This window comes from Mobula hypostoma, chromosome 7, assembly GCF_963921235.1.
Source record: "Mobula hypostoma chromosome 7, sMobHyp1.1, whole genome shotgun sequence".
Classification (NCBI taxonomy): Eukaryota; Metazoa; Chordata; class Chondrichthyes; order Myliobatiformes; family Myliobatidae; genus Mobula; species Mobula hypostoma.
In genome coordinates, this window is record NC_086103.1 from 179,633,888 (window position 1) to 179,651,820 (window position 17,933).

General features: G+C 45.3%; 1 protein-coding gene across 3 annotated transcripts in view; it reads right to left on the reverse strand.

Annotated features, from left to right (window-relative positions):
• capn5a (calpain 5a) overlaps nt 1-17,933 on the reverse strand; it is a 164,730-nt gene that overhangs the window by 86,908 nt on the left and 59,889 nt on the right. For all 3 annotated transcript variants that reach the window (XM_063054644.1, XM_063054645.1, XM_063054643.1), the window contains exon 3: nt 3,574-3,705. In XM_063054644.1, the coding sequence (XP_062910714.1) occupies nt 3,574-3,705 (132 nt within the window). The remainder of the gene's footprint in view (nt 1-3,573; nt 3,706-17,933) is intronic.

A 17,933-nucleotide genomic window follows, 5' to 3' on the forward strand; every position in this document is an offset into this window, starting at 1 on the left:
AGGGGAAATGTCAGTGGTAGGTTTTTTTTACACAGAGAGTGGTGGGTGCCTGGAATGCACTGCTTGGGTGGTGGTAGAGGCAGATACATCAGCAACATTTAAGAGATTTGTAGATAGGTACTTAGATGAAAATAAAATTGAGGGTTATGGGCTACTTAGAAAGGGAGGGTTAGATAGATCGTAGAGGACCATGTAAAATGCTGGAGGAACTCAGCAAGTCTGACAGTATCTACGGAAAGGAATAAAAAGTGGATGTTTTGGGCTGATCTCCAAGAGGATCACAACTCTTGTTGTGGTTTGGAGGTTTGCGAGTCTCAATGACCTGGAGAGCTATGCTGATTTGGAGTCAGGGCTTTATGCTTTGGCTCTTGGTCAGGTCACCCATGCCAAACAGATCAAAGTGTACGGGCCAGACTATCAGTAGTCCACCGGTCCTCTAGTTCAGGGGTTCACCTCAGGGCTAATAACCCAGATAGGTCGAACAAAATTGTTACAGAAACAGCAATCAAGAATCATACATCTGAGTGCGACAGTGTTCCTGAGTCTCCACCCGGGACTTGCATCGCTGACAGTGGTGAAAACCAGCATGATGAAGGAAAACCAACACCAAGACCAAGACCAAAATTGGTTTCTGGCCAAGGACAGACAGAGGTGGAGGAACTTCGTTGCTGCCCCAAACACCAGCAGGTGTAATGGGGAGTAAGTAAGTTTTGGGTTGAAACCCTTCATCGACCCAGGGTCTCATTCCAAACCCGCCATATCCTTCCTGTAATGGGGCATCCAGAACTACACACGATAATCAAACTGAAGTTTCATGTGCCTCCAACATGACTTCTTAACTCTTATGCTTAATAACCCAACCAACGAAGGCAAGTATAGCGTACACTTTCCTTACCACCCTTTCTACTAGCATGGCAACTAACAGGGAGAGTTCCAAAGGTTCATTACCTATCTGCTTCTCTGAATGGCCAACCCTTATTCTGACCCCTGGACCTGGACACTCCAACCAGGGGAAATATCAATCCTGCATCTACCCTGAAAGACTTTGTACCACGAAGAAGCCCCGAATTGCTACGATACATCCACCATCTCTCAAGGTTTTGTTGTGCCTTCATCTAAGGCTTAGAGTCATTGAGTAATACAACAGAGAACAACTTCTTCATGAAACCAAGATGTCCATCTAAGCCAGTACTGTACCTCTCTAAACCTTTCTCGTCTCTGTATCAATCCAACTGTCTTTTAAAGATTGTACTCACCAATATCACTTCCTCTGGCAACTCATTCTATATATCCATCACTCTCTGCATAGAGAAGTTGCCCCGAAAGCCTCTTCTAAATCATTTCCTTCTCACTTTAAAAGCACACCTTCTAGTTCTTGATTCCCCAACCCTGGAAAAAGGGCCATATGCATTCACCCTATCTATGTTCATTCATAAACCTTTGCAAGGTCACCCTTTAGTCTCCTATACTCCGAGGAATAAAGTCCTCCCATGTCCAACCTCCTCCTCTAACTCAGGCCCTCGAGTCCTGGCAGCATCTTCGTAATTCTTCTTTGCACTCTTTCCGGCTCAAGTATGTCTTTCTTATAACAGGGTGACCAAAACTGTAATCAATACTCCAGATGAGATATCACCAGCATCTTAACTTAAACACAAGAGATTCTGCAGATGCTGAAACTCTTGAGTAACACACACAAAATGCTGGGGGAACTCAGCAGGCCAGACGGCATCAATGGGGCGGAATAAACAGTCGCCATTTCAGGCCAAAACCCTTCATCAGGTCTTGTATAACTGTAACATAGTGTACCAGCTCTATAGTTAATGCCCTGAGGCATGTTGCCCAGCATGCTAAATGTCTTCCTCATGACCCTATCCGCCCGTGGCGCCACTTTCAGGAGCGATTTTCTTGGTCTCCTAAGTACCTCTGATCTACAACTCACCCCCGTAGCCCTACAGTTCACTGTGGAAGTTGTGGCCTGGTATGACTTCACAAATCACAACATCTCATACTTATCCGGACACTATGTGCCATTCCTCGGCCCACTTAGTCAGCTGGACAAGATCCCTTTGTAATTGTTAATAAAGTTGATGGTTTACAACGCTATTAATTTAGTGTCATCTGCAAACCTCCTTAGCATGCCTTGTACATTTTCACCCAAATCATTTATAGAAACAATGATTAACAACAGTCCTTGCACTGACCCCTGTGGCACATCACTAGACACGGCTCCAGAGTTTGGACTGCACTCATCCTTGTTTTTACTTATTTATTCAGAGATACAGCGTTAACAGGCGCTTCTGGCCCGACAAGCCCACACCACCCAATTACACCCATGTGACCAACTAACATGTACATCTTTGAATGTGGGAGTAAACTGGAGCACCCAGAGGAAACCCACACAGACATCCAACTAAACACAGACAGTGCAGCACAGACATTTTGCTGTGCCATCTAAGATCAATTTAACCTTTCTCTCCTATCGTTCATTTGTTATGCGCCGTGTCGTATAACAGAGGCAATCATGATCTTTCTGTGACCATGATTGTCCCTGGCAAATTTTTCCACCGAAGTGATGTTCTATTGCCACTGCCTTCTTCTGGGCAGCGTCTTTACAAGACAGGTGACCCCAGCCATTATCAATACTCTTCAGAAATTGTCGCATAACCAGGACTTGTGAGATACACCAGCTGCTCATACGACCATCCACCAACTGCTCTCATGGCTTCACATGACCCTGACTGGAAGAATTTATTTATTTAAATCTTACATTCATCTCACAACGTGAGGGAGTAAAAATCTTTGTGTTTTGACTCCATTGCGAAGTACAGATATGTGAATTTAAAAGTCTAATGGCTTGTAGAAAGAAGCTGTCCCATAGCCTGTTTGGTCCTGGCTTTAATACCGTGATATCGCTTGCCAGACGGAAGCAGCTGAAACAGTTTATGGTCGGGGTGACTGGTGTCCCCAATGATCTTCCAGGCCTTCTTTCTGCACCTGCTGCTATAAATGTCTTCAGTGGAGAGAAGTTCATATCCACAGATGTGCTGTACTGTCTGTACAACTCCATATGGCCGTATGGTCTGATCGGGGGGCTAAACAGGTGCTACACCTTGCCCAAGGGTGACCTGCAGGCTAGCGCAGGGAAGGAGCACCTTACACCTCCTTTGTGAGAGACCTATCTCCACCCCACCACTCTTCTCTCCCTTGTAGCCATCCTTTTTTTCTTTCTTCCAATTGCCTGCCTAAGTTTCGGAAATGTCTCCAGTGCATCTGCCTCTATCACCAGCCCTTGGCAACCTGTTCATCCATGCACTCACCATCCTCTGGAAAAGAAAACTATCTCTGACATCTCTCCTATACTTTCCTCCAATCCTCTTAAAATTATGCTCCCTCATATTAGCCATTTCTGCCATGGGACAAGTGTCGGGCTGCCCTCTCAATCTACACCTTTTATCACCTTGTACACTTCTATCAAGTCACCGCTCATCCTTCGCTCCAAAGAGGAAACCCCCTAGGTTGCTCAAGCTCTCCTAAGGAGACAAACAATGGAAGAGATTTATAAGAAACACGTACCTTTTGCCACAAGGAGTCCCTCGAGGCCAAGCAAGAGCAGGCTGCCACGAACCAACAGTTCCCCAGTTGGCCTTGGTTGAGGTCATGGGCACTCATTCCGTCAACAAAGAGGTGAGGGCTGTTGCAGATTTCCTGTGGTGGTGGGGAATGGAGAACGTATTCAGATTTCATTTATTTAATCAGATGTACATTGGAACAGTGTGTTAATTGTGTTACCAACCGATGCCACCTAAGAATATGATAGGGATATCCCACAAGCATCACGACACGTTCCAGCACCAGCACAGCACGCCCACCGTTATGCCCAACAACAGAAGCAATAACAACAGCAACAAAACAAACTCCATTCCCATAATCGGAAGAAAGTATTTGGCGGGGTGGGGGGGAGATATCAGAAGCAACTTTTTTTGCACTGAGCAGTATACACTCCAAGGGTTTTGGTGGTAGAGGGAGATATTACAGGGGCATTTAAGAAATTCTTAAGGTAGATGATGTAAAAATGGAGGGCTATGTAGGAAGGCAGGATTAGATCTCAGATTAGGTTAAAAGGCTGGGACAATATTGTGGGTCAAAAGGCCTATAATGTTATATGTTCTACATCTTCTGGTATTAGCAGACATCCCACCTCTCCCGGAAGTTCCGGGAGTCTCCCGCATATGAATAGTGGCTCCCTGATGCCTGCAAATTACATACAATATCATGGAAATCAATGTTTTTGAGAGAGAGAGAGTGAGAGAGAGCAAGCAAGCAAGAGAGAAAGCAAAAGAGAGAGCGCGAGAGCGACCACGAGAGAGAGAGGGAGAGCACGCGCGCCATGGGAGAGTGTTCCAAAAAAAGAAAATATAAAACGTATGTCACCCCAGACTACACTAAAGTGTACCCCTGCCTAATAGGGGGTTAAAATAATGACAGTGTTGCTCGCTGCACTGTTTGCAACAGTGACTTTTCTATTGCCCATGGTGGGTTAAGACTGTAAAAGACATGTTGAGGTGAGTTTAACAGGTGTCATTCGTTCATTAGCATAGCTAACGTTATTTAAACTAGCTGGCCAGCTGCTAAGGAGCTACTCTATTGCAGACAGCCCACCTCTCCCAGAAGTCTCCTGCAAACTGATGGTGCTACCTCCCTGAAATGAGTTTTTGCAGGGTGGGATGTCTGTATTAGCTGCTGCCCCCATGAGAAAACAGCACTGGCTGTCCACTCGATCTATGCCTCTTATCATTTGTGTACACCAATAACGTACCGCCTTTCGTTCTCTTCCATTCCAAAGGGAAAAGCCCGAGTTTACTCGGCCTTTCTTCATAAGACATTCTCTCCAATCCAGGCAGCGTGCTGGCATGCTCCTCTGTGGAACTGGGTACATCAGCAGTGGAACATACAGCCCATACACTACTGCACAAAGGAGGAAAATGTAAAAGGGCGAAAGCATAGTCTTTTTCCCAGGGTAAAAATTAGTCCCATTGCTGTGCACTCTGCTCATACACAATTGCAGGGCCAAACCCCTGAACAATCTCATTGTCTATCTGGCCAGTGACACGACGGTGGTGGGGGTCATCACCAACAAAAGATATAGGAGCAGAATTAGGCCATTCGGCTCATCGAGTCTGCTCTGCCATTTGATCATCTGAGACAGCCTGCAGAGAGGAGGCGAAATAGCTCGAGGCCTAGTGCCAGGCAAATAAACTCTTTCTCAGGGTGAGCAAGACTGACTTCAGGAAAAACCGCACCACCCACACCTCTCTTTATACTGGCAGATCATGCAACGGAAACTGCAAGCAGTTTCTAACACCTGGGAGTGCACATCTCGTACAAACTCTTATGGTCCCAGAACACATCCTCCACAGTCAAGAAAGCACGCCAATGCGTTTATTTTCTGAGGGAGTTGGAGAGAGCTGGACTTCGCGCATCCATACTCCAGGCCTTCTACAGATGTGAGGTTGAGAGCATCCTAACACGCTGCATCATTGCGTGGAATGGAAATTGCACCGTAGCTGATAGGAGGCCTCTACAGCAGGAAGTTAAAATTGCTCAATGCATCACCAGCACCAGCCTAACCACCAAGGGCATATATATAGAAAGGTGCCAGGAAAGGGCCAGTAATATCAGAATCAGATTTAATATCATGTGCATGCATCACAAAATTTGTTCTTATGTGGCAGCAGTACATTGAAATAATAAAATAGGCATCCATTAGTCTCATGAGACCATGGATTTGCGCCTTGGAAGGTTTCCAGGGCGCAGGCCTGGGCAAGGTTGTATGGAAGACCGGCAGTTGCCCATGCTGCAAGTCTCCCCTCTCCACACCACCGATGTTGTCCAAGGGAAGGGCACTAGGACTGATACAGCTTGGCACCGGTGTCGTCGCAGAGCAATGTGTGGTAAAGTGCCTTGCTCAAGGACACAACACACTGCCTCAGCCAAGGCTTGAACTAGCGACCTTCAGATCACCAGACAAACGCCTTAACCACTTGGCCACGCGCCAACACAAGTACGTTGTACTACATAATAAAACTATAAATTACAGTAAGATATATGTATATATTTTAAACGTTAAATTAAATAAGTAGTGCAAAAATCTGTAGAAAGGTAGTGTTCTTAGGTTCAGTGTCCATTCAGAAATCAGATGGCACAGGGGAAGAAGCTGTTCCCCAATCGTGTCTTCAGGCTTCTGTACCTCCTGCCTGATGGTAGCAATGAGAAGAGGGCATGTCCTGGGTGATGCGGGCCCTTAATGTTGGGCACTGCCGTTTTGAGGCATCGCTCCTTGAAGATGTCTTAGATGCTGGGGAGGCTAACGCCCAGGATAAAGCTGGCTGAGCTTACAATTTTCTGCAGCTTATTTCAATCTTGTGCATTGCCTCCCCCCCCACCCCTATACCAGGCAATGATGTAGCCAGTTAGAATGCTCACCATCATATCATGAAGGATCCCACCCACCCTAATAATGGACTGTGGGTCCAACTTCCATCAGGGAGGAAGATACACAATATCCACACCTGGACAACTAGACTCAAAAATACTTACTTCCCCCAACACCTTGATCCACTAACCCATCCCCTTCCCCCACCACCATCACTACATACATGTCACAATGTAATTACAATCAATGTATACAAAGGAATTCAGTTACTTGTACATTGTGATCTATAGGATTGCTTTTATATTTATATTTATTGTGTTTCCGTGGCCAAGTGGTTAAGGCATTGGACTGGCGACCTGAAGGTCGTGAGTTCGAGCCCCAGCCGAGGCAGCGTGTTGTGTCCTTGAGCAAGGCACTTAATCACACAGTGCTCTGTGACAACACCGGTGCCAAGCTGTATGGGTCCTAATGCTCTTCCCTTGGACAACAAGGGTTGTCGTGGAGAGGGGAGACTTGCAGCATGGGCAACTGCTAGTCTTCCACACAACCTTGCCCAGGCCTGCGCCCTGGAGAGTGAAGACTTTCCAGGCGCAGATCCATGGTCTTGCAAGACTAACGGATGCCTTTACTTTTTTAATTTATTGTGTTCTTTATGTTTATTGCGTTTTTATGCTGCATCAGATCCAGAGTAACAATTATTTTTCTCCTTTACTCTCATGAACAATGAGAATAAACAATCTTGACTCTTGAATCTGGATTTAAACAAGCACCAACACGCTTATTTCATTAACGTTCTTTACGGAAGGAAGACTGTTTTCTTAGCACAATGTGGTCTATCAGTGTCTCCTTAACATGTGGCACATGGTTCACAGGAAGCTAAGTGGCAGTTTAGGGTAATCAATAAATCAGAATGTTGTTATCGTTGCTTTCGCTATGTAAGTGTACACTTCTGTGAGAATCGGCATATAATCCACATTGTCAAAGTCTCCACTATAACTAGGATGTTTCCCCCTGGGATCCGCAAACGCACACCCCACCCTTGCCGAGAGCACTCGCTGTACTACAATAGAATGCGTGGCTTGCACAATGACTCAGTCAGCTTGGCAGTCTGGTAAAGAATCAGAGAACTGTACAGCTTAGCACACGCAAGATGCTGGAGGAGCTCAGCAGGTCAGCCAGCATCTATGGCAAGGAATAAACAGTCAACATTTCGGGACAAGACCCTTCACCAGGACCCTGCTGAGTTCCTCCAGCATTTTGTATATGTTACCCTGGATTTCCAGCACCTGCAGAATCTCTTGTGTTAACTGTACAGCTCAGCAGCACTGAAACAGGCCCTTCAGCCCATCTCAATCATGCTGGCTGTGGTACCTACCCACACCAATCCTATTTGCTGCATACGGCTCTCTATAACATTACTATCTAGACTATAGAACATAGAATACTACAGCACAGTACAGTCCCTTAAGCCCACAATGTTGTGCCAACCTTATAACCTACCTTCTGATCAATCTAACCTTTCCCTCCTACATAACCCTCTATTTTCCTATCATCCAGAGTTTCTTAAATGTCTCTAATGTATCTGCCTGTGGTGGTGATGGCATCCATTAGTCTCGCGAGACCATGGAACTGTGCCTGGAAAGTCTTGCTTCAGTCTGTGTTAGAGCAGCGTCTGTTGTGGCTGTAGAGGCCCACACGGGAGTGACAGTCTCGGCCTGTACCATCATAATATTGCTCTATATTAGTGCAAAGTTGTTCCCCTCCCCACACAAACAACGCCCCCTCTACCCAGTTCATACAGGCCATTGCGTTCCACCCTGGCAGCAACCCGTGATGGTATCGGGTTTGCTGACGGCAGAGTTCTAAATGCGAATGAAGACCTTAAGCCCTACCTGATACAAATGCTTATAAGTACCCTCACTAAAGGGAGATTATACTGTAACTACCGGATTTTCAAAGACTAGTTCACTTCCCTGTTTACAACCACCTTTCTCTCAATGTCAGCAAAACCAAAGGCTACAGGAAGAGGGAACTGGAGGTCCATGAGCCAGTCCTCATTAGGAGATCCGAGGTGGGGACTATCAGTACATTTAAATTCCTTCGGAGGATCTGTCCTGGGGCTAGCTCATAAGTACCATTACAAAGAAGGCACGTCAGTGCCTCTAATTACTTAGAGGTCTGTGCAAATTTGCAAACATCATCAAGGTTCACCATCCAGGCCATGCTCTCTTCACACAGCTACCACCAGGCAGAAGGCACAGGAGCCTTAGGTCCCACACCACCAGGTTCAGGAACAGTTATTACCCCTTAACCATCAGGCTTCTGAACCAGCGTGAATAACTTCACTCACCTTGACTCAGAACTGATTCCACAACCTACAGACTCACTTTTTGTAGACTCTGCAACTCATGTTCTCAGTATTTTTGTCTTTTTGGCATTGTGGTCGTTTATCAGTCTTTGTTGTTTATAGCTGGGGGAGGGGGAGTTCTATTGTATTTCTTCAGTGCTGTACTCCAAGCAGTAATAGTGCAGAAGTTAGCGCAATGCTCTCATATCTCAGCCCGTCGGACTTCGGAATTCAATCCTGGCACCCTCTGTAAGGAGCCTGCACATCTTCCCCATGGAATACATGGGTTTTCTCCCTGGAGTTCCAGTTTCCTCCAACAGTCCAAGGGCCTACTGGGTAGGTTAAGTAGTTATTGTAAATTGTCCTGTGATGAGGTGAGGGTCAAAACAGGGTTGTTGGGGGGTGATGAGGCAGTGCTGCTTGAAGTGCCAGAAGGGCCTACTCCACACTGTATTGCTAAATAAATTATTTTCCTGCAAATGCCCGCAAGAAAATGAATCTCAAGGTCCTATATGGTAACATATACACACTTTGATTGTAAATTTACTTTGACTTTCACTTTGAAATTAGCTGCTCCCAAATGCAGCAGAGTCCATTACAAACATAACTAACAAATAATATACAATTTACACAACAAAATAAACAGAAGAGAAACTGGAAGGGATGGAGGAAGGGGAAAGAAAATTCTTTTAAATGTCAAGTTGTCTACAGTAAGGAAACAGTGGAGGGGAGCAGAGAGAGATTTGTATTCTAGTTTACACTGGAATGCTGGAAGTTCTGACCAAATAGTTTCCACTCATTACCATAATCTCGGGTGTATATGCAACACCTCTAGTTGTCACCCATCAGCCTTCAGATAGACATTTTGACCTCCGAACCTAGTTTTTCTAACCTTCCACGCAGACTCGTTCGATGCCACAGCTTGTGTCACGATGAGGCCACGCTCAGGTTTGAGGAGCAACACATCATATTCTGACTGGGTAGCCTCCAATCTGATGGCATGAACATCGATTTCCCTAACTTCTAGTAATTTGTCCCTCTCCCTTCTCTCTTTTTCCATTCCCCATTTTGGCTCCTCTCTTCTCATCTGGTTTCCTCCCCTCCTTCCCCTTCTCCTTTGGTCCACTCTCCTCTCCTATCAGCTCTTTACCTTTTCCACCTATTACCTCCCAGCTTCTCACTTCATTCTTCCTCGGCCGCTTACCTGGTTTCACCTATCACCTGCCAGCTTGAAATCCTTCCCCAACCCAACATCCCCCCCGATTTCTTATTCTGGCGCCTTCTCCCTTCCTTTCCAGTTCCAGTGAAGAATCTGAACCCTAAATGCCGACTGGTTGTTCCTCTCCATCGATGCTGCCGAGTTCCACCGGCATTTTATATGTGCAGCTCTGGATTGCAATATCTAAGAAAGGATGTGTCAGCGTTGGACAGGAGCCAGAATTCAGAGAAAGTTTATGAGAATGATCCTGGGACCTAAAAGGTTAACAAACGAAGAGCATTTGATGGTTCTGTGCCTATACTCACTGGAGGGAGAATCTCAGTGAAACCTATTGGAAATTGAAAGGCCTAGATTGAGATAGATAGAGAAGATGTTTCCAGCTAAAGATGAGGATTGGGCGCACAGCCTCAGAATAGCACTTTAGAACGGGGATGAGGAGGAATTTCTTTAGCCAGGGTGGCAAATCTGTGGAATGTATTGCCACAGACAGTTGTGGAGGTCAAAATATTGAGAACATTTAAGGTGGAGGTTGATAGGTTCGTGATTAGTCAAGGCATCGAAGGCTATGGGGAGAAGGGTGGGGAGAAGGGTGGAGAGTGGGGTTGAGAGGGATAATAAATCAGCCATGATCAAATGTCGTAGAAGGCTTGATGGGTCCACTGGCCTAATGCTGCTTCAATGTCTTATGGTCTTATTCCATTGGGTTTACTGAGAGTTCAGCACCCCTTTGAAGCCTACACATCATCAGCCTGAATTTCGGGATATTACTTTTTTTTTTAAGAGGAGTGAAACATTTCCCACCCAGAGGGTAGTAGCGATCCTGACTAGTTGCATCCTGCTCTGGTACAGAAATGTATAGAAATGGAAGAAGCTACAGAGGGTAGTGGACTCTGCCCAATACATCGCAGGAACATCCTTTCACACCATTGGAAGTGCCTACAGGGGGCACTGCCACAAAAAGGTACCATCCACCATCTGGGACATGCCAACTTCTCAGGGTCCCATCAGGCAGTAATGACAGGAGCCTGAGCTCCCACACCACCAGGTTCAAGAACAGCTACTTCCTTTCAACCATTTGCTTCTTGAACCTACTGGCAAAACCCTAATCACTACAAAATGACAGTTTTAATCACTTTGCACTTAAATGGACTTCTTAAGAATCTAATTGTGCTCTTTCTTGTAAAGATTGTGTACAATTTGATTTTCTTGTGAATGCTGCTTACATGATGCAATGTGCCTGCGATGCCACTACGAGAAAGTTTTTCATTGAACCTGTACGTGCATTTTCTTATAAGGTTAATAACTCAACACTGATCCTTTGACAGTTGATAGTTGGGAAATGTGTTGGCACGTGGCCAAGTGCTTAAGGCGTTCGTCTAGCGATCTGAAGCTAGTTCGAGCCTTGGCTGAGGCAACGTGCTGTGTCCTTAAGCAAGGCACTTAACCACACATTGCTCTGTGACGACACTGGTGCCAAGCTGTATGGGTCCTAGTGCCCTTCCCTTGGACAACATCGGTGCCGTGGAGAGGGGAGACTTGCAGCATGGGCAACTGCTGGTCTTCCATACAACCTTGCCCAGGCCTGCACCCTGGAAACCTTCCAAGGCGCAAATCCATGGTCTCATGAGACTAATGGATGCCTGAGTTGGGAAACCCAGCACAGTTAAACATACTTGGATTCCCAAAAATAAAATGCTACCATGGACCTGTTTCTGTGCTGTAGTGCTCTATGACTCTTGGATAAACAGGATTAGAGCATCTGCACCAGATGAGCTATTGGTCCCCGGATGGATTTGATGATGATGATCTAACAGGGAGGGGCGGCTTAACTACAAGAATGGCATGCAAATTCATGAAGCGTTCCGTACTTCTAGACTGAAAAATAGCTTTTTCCCCAGAGCTATAATTGCTCTGAACCAATCGATCAAGCATCATCCCATGAATTGTTATATTGCTACTTTTAATACTGGTTTCATAGCTGTCCTGCATCTGAGTTGTGCTTCTGTACTGCTGGACATCGCTTGTACTGGCTGGTTACTTGATTTTATTCATTGCTTATTTATTTTATTTGTTGTTTTATAGCACTGAGTACGAGAGTTGCAAACTCATTTTTGCTGTATTGGTGCTTGACAAATTGTACTATGCAATGACATAAAGATATTTCATTCCTTGGACACCACCCTAGTGTAGCAGTTAGCGTGACGCTACGACAGCTCGGAGCGTTCCAGAGTTTAGAGTTAAATTCCGGTGCCATTGTGCAAGGACTCTCTGTACTTCTGCCTTGAAAACCCTGCCATGAAACTCCTGCTCTGAGTCTCATGCCGTGAAACTCATGCCCTGAAACTCCTGCCCTGAAAGTGATGTCCTGAAACCCCCTGCCATAAAACTCCTGCCATGAAACTTTTGCCCTGAATCTCATGCCCTGAAACTCCTGCCCTGTGGACTGTGTGGGTTTTCTCCTGTGCTCCGCTTTCCTCCCCAAAGTCCAAAGGTGTACTGGGTAACTAATTAGTCATTGTAAATGCCCCATGATTAGGTTAGACTTAATCTGGGTTGTGGGGTTGCTGTCAACAAGCTGGAAGGGCCTATTCCGCGCTGTATCAAAAAAAAAAGTCACAGCCTGCGCAGCTATGAACTCAGTAACATTAGACTGGAGAGCTCTCATTAGGCAGAGACTGTGATGGATGTTCACTTTATAGTGCCCGAGAGGCTTGTCACCAGACTCAGATCTCCAGCACAGCTGCATAACCTTTCCAAGGGGTCAGAGCTGTTGGCGAGAAAGTTAAACTTTTAACAAATGTTCTTTGCTCAGCCTTTCGTTCATGCCTCCTGTTAGCAATGTGTAAATTGCAAGCAGCAATCTGGTTGAAGTTGGAGGCACAGTTTTACAAAGTAAAGTGGCCGGAAGACATCTTGTCTCCATTAGCCAAGTGCAAGACTGTGGGGTTACAGTACGTCACTTGGCACATCAAAGATGTTGGGATATTTGTGAACTCAGAGGATTAGTCCTCAAAGCATTAATTGTGAACGCTAGGAATTTCTGCCACCAGAAGCTTTTCAGACCATCTATGCGAGTTACTTTGTCCCAGCAAAGGTATCAGAAAAACATCACAGGCAGATGATGTCATCTAGTCAAAAAGAGTATAAATATCAGAAGCATTGGGGATTGATAGGAATGTCAGAACGATGGGATTACAGAAAAAAACAACTAGAATTCATTCCTCAAACTTCGGTTTCTGCGACAGCCGACTTATTCATCTGCAATTCTTTGGCATGTTTTAATTCATAACAATTTAGAAACCCCTTATAGTTCATAAATCTTTTGTAATTCAGAAGTATTCCTATGCGAGTGTTAAATGTGTGTTAAGAACTATTTGTCTAAATTTAAATGTGCATCATTAAAAACAAAATAACTGTTTAAACTACGTTGTTAGCTCCTTGGTATCTCCTTAGTAGGGAAGGGGGGACCCACCATTCATTCGGTGGGTATTGGCAGCTAAACCTCACTACAGTTACTAGATAGGGAAGTAAGCTAGTCTTTGAGGAATAGGTGGGTACTGTATAACCTCCCTATAGTGAGGGCACCTGTAGATACAGCATCCATATTGGATATGGCTTAAAATCTCCTTTTGATTTTAGGGCTTTGTGGACCGAGAACCTCATGCCATCACAAGATATGATGGGCTGAATGGCCTTATTCAATGTTGTAAATGCTCTAGGATTCCCTCAGCCTGCATTCACTAAGCTCACCAGCTCTAAAGACTTCATTGCACAGGATAGAAACCTTTGCAAACAAGGGGTTAAGCTGCAGATCACATTTTCCAACAACTAATCAAACCTCAGTGAACACAGTTTCTGATTTCCTTCCCTTTGGCAGACACTGTCAGAAACAAACTACGTGGAAAAAAAAACCTAACAGAACAGAAACAGCTCCTCTGCTTAGAATAAGGCAGCCCAACCAGGCATTGCTGCAGATGCAATCAAATTTCTTTCCCAGCCTTGCTGCACAAGGGTCACTGACATCAAACAATGTTCTCTGTCGACTAAACCCCGCCAGCAGAGAGGAGACAGTAAGGAATAAATAACAATTCTTCAGCATCTATATCCCAAAGGAGGTCACTGTGTTGGGTCCTTCTTGTCCCACACGGGAGTAATCCCAAACGTGAAAAAGTCTGCTGGTGCTGGAAATCCAAAGCACACACACACACACACAAAGTGCTGGAGGAACTTCAGCAGGCCTGGCAGCATTCATGGAAACAAACTAATAAGTGACATTTCAGGCCGAGACCCTTCACCACTTTTCCAACATGCCCCCTTTAATTATTTCTACCAATTTTCTACCTGGATGCATCATAGCTCAGTACAGCAACGTCACTGCAAAAAACTGCAGAGAGTTGTGGATAGAACTCAGCATATCGTAGAAACCAGCCTCCCCTCTATGGACTCTGTCCACATTTTTCACCACCTCGGTAAAGTTGCCAGCGTAATCACAGACCTCACTCACCCTGACATTCTCTCTCCTCCCCTCTCCCATTGGGCAGCAGATACAAAAGCCTAAAAGCACATACTACCAGGCTCAAGTACAGTGTTTATCCCACTCTTACCAGACACTTGTATGATAAAATGGGTCTCTTGGCTTCACAATCTACGTTATTATAATCTTGCATTTATTGTTCACCTGCACTGCACTTTTTCAGTAACTTTTGCACTTTATTCTGCATTGTTATTATCTTATTTACCCTAGCTCAATGCACTGTGCAATCAGACATCCCACCCTGCAAAAACTCATTTCAGGGAGGTAGCACCATCAATTTGCGGGAGACTTCCAGGAGAGGTGGGATGTCTGCGATAGAGTAGCTCCTTAGCAGCTGGCCAGCTAGTTTAAATAACATTAGCTATGCTAATGAACGAATGACACCTGTTAAACTCACCTCAACATGTCTTTTACAGTCTTAACCCACCATGGGCAATAGAAAAATCACTGTTGTAAACAGTGCAGCGAGCAACACTGTCATTATTTTGACCCCTATTAGGCAGGGGCACACTTTAGTGTAGTCTGGGGTGATGTACGTTTTATATATTTTTTGGAACACTCTGCCATGGCGCGCTCTCACTTGCTCTCTCTCTCGCGCGCTTTCTCTCTTGCGCTCTCTCTCGCTTGCTTGCTCTCGCTCGCTCTCAAAAAAATTGATTTCCGTGATATTGTATATAATTTGCGGGCATCAGGGAGCCACTATTCATATGCGAGAGACTCCCGGAACTTCCGGGAGAGGTGGGATGTCTGGTGTAATGACTTGATCTAAACAAACAGTATGAAAGGGGAATAAACAGTAGACGTTTCAAGCCTGGTTGCTGCCTGACCTACTGAGTTCCTCCAGCAGTTGGTATGTGCTGCTCGAGCTGGCACAGGTTTCAGGGGGAAGAGACCTGAGGGGGATGGTACAGATATGGAATGAGCTGCCAGAAGTAGTGGTGGTGGCAAGTACATTAACAACATCTATAAGACTCTTGGACAGGTACATGGATAGGAAAGGTTAGAGGGATACGGACCAAACACAGGTAAACTTTTATCTTTTACTTTTATTAACTTTATTCATCAGATACTGCACATACATATATACTGCATATAAAAATACATTTGGAATTTGCTGTGCTGTGTTGGTCAGGGTGTGTCATGCATCAAGATGCTCTTCATTGACTAGACCTCAGCATTCAATACTATTATCCTCTCAAACTAATCAATAGTCATAGTCATACTTTATTGATCCCAGGGGAAATTGGATTTTCGTTACAGTTGCTCCATAAATAATAAATAGTAATAAAACCATAAATAGTTAAATAGTAATATGTAAATTATGCCAGGAAATAGGTCCAGGACCAGCCTATTGGCTCAGGGTGTCTGACCCTTCAAGGGAGGAGTTGTAAAGTTTGATGGCCACAGGCAGGAATGACTTCCTTTGATTCTCTGTGTTGCATCTCGGTGGAATGAGTCTCTGGCTGAATGTACTCCTGTGCCCAACCAGTACATTATGTAGTGGATGGGAGACATTGTCCAAGATGGCACCCAACTTAGACAGCATCCTCTTTTCAGACACCACCGTCAGAGAGTCCAGTTCCATCCCCACAACATCACTGGCCTTACGAATGAGTTTGTTGATTCTGTTGGTGTCTGCTACCCTCAGCCTGCTGCCCCAGCACACAACAGCAAACATGATAGCACTGGCCACCACAGACTCGTAGAACATCCTCAGCATCGTCCGGCAGATGTTAAAGGACCTCAGTCTCCTCAGGAAATAGAGACGGCTCTGACCCTTCTTGTAGACAGCCTCAGTGTTCTTTGACCAGTCCAGTAGGCTAATAGGCTTCAAGAGCATGGCCTCAATACCTCCTTGTGCAATTGGATCCTCAATTTCCTCACCTGTAGACACCAGTCAGCTTGGATTGGCAAAAGCATCACTTCCACAATCTCCATCAGCACAGATGCACCACAGGCTGCGTGCTTGGCCCCCTGCTCTACTCATTTTATGCTTATGACTGTGAGGCTAAGCACAGCTCCAATGCCATATTCCAGTTTGCTGATTACGCCACTGTTGTGCGCATCACATCAGCACTCAGGAGGGAGACTGAAAATCGGGCTGAGTGGTGCCACAGCAACACCCTCTCACTGAATGTCAGCAGGGCAAAGGAGCTGATTATTGACTTAAGGAGGACGACACTGGAAGTCCATGAGCCAGTCCTGACAGGCGGATCAGAGGTGGAGAGGGTCAGCAACTTTAAGTTCCTCAGTGTTATCATTTCGGAGGATATGTCCTGGGCCCAGCACGTAAGGGCCATTATGAAGAAAGCACAGGGGCACCTCTACTTTCTTCAAAGTTTCCAAAGTTTCAGCATGTCATCTAAAACGTTGACAAACTTGTACAGATGTCTGGAGGAGAGTATATTGACCGGCTGCATCATGGCCTGGTATGGAAACACCAAAGCCTTTGAATGGAAAAATCCTGCAATAAGTAGTGGATACAGCCCAGTCCACCACGGGTAAAGCCTCCCCACCATTGAGCACATCTATACGGATCACTGTCGTAGGACAGCATCATCCATTAAGGATGCCCGACACCCTGACATTGGTCTCTTCTCACTGCTGCCATCAGGAAGGTGGTAGAGGAACCTCAATACTCACCTCACTAGATCAAGCTCTTGAACCAGGAGGTTAACTCACCCCATCACTGAACTGTTCCCACAATCTATGGAATCACTTTCAAGCACTCTTCATCTCATGTTCTTGATATTTATTGCTTATTTGTTTATGTTTTTTTTATTTTGGTATTTGCATGGCCTGTCATCCTTTGCATACTGGTTGCATGTCCATTCTGTTGGGTGTGGTCTCTCATTGATTCTATTGTGTCTTCATTTACTGTGAATGCCCTCAAGAAAATGAATCTCAGGATTCTGATATGATAGTAAATTTGCTCTGAACTTTGAATTTTGCAGTTTTCTGGAGTGCTGACCAATATATTTTCTGTCATCCACCATTTTGACCATTTTTATTGTAATTACCACTATGCTGTTAGTGGGATCTCACTATGCAGACATTCGCTGCTGCGTTTTATACATTCCAAGGTCACTGCAGATTCAAAGAACCTCCCAGACTGCAAACTGCTTTGTGAATTTTTGAAATGCAAATGCACATTCGTCACAGCCCAGGGAGGTTTCAGATGGTTTAACAAGGAGGCCACTGGGGTGAGAAAGGAGAGGCAGATGAATCGAGGGTGGGGGTGGGGGTGGGGGGTTGGGAAGGATGAGGCCCCGGCAACCTCACTGAGAGTCCTCGGGAACAGAAAGCGTCTGTAAAATAAGTACAAAAAAAATTCCTTCCACAGTCCAATGCACCACAGATTACAGACACAGCCCAAAAGCAAAAGGAATTTTAAAAGGTT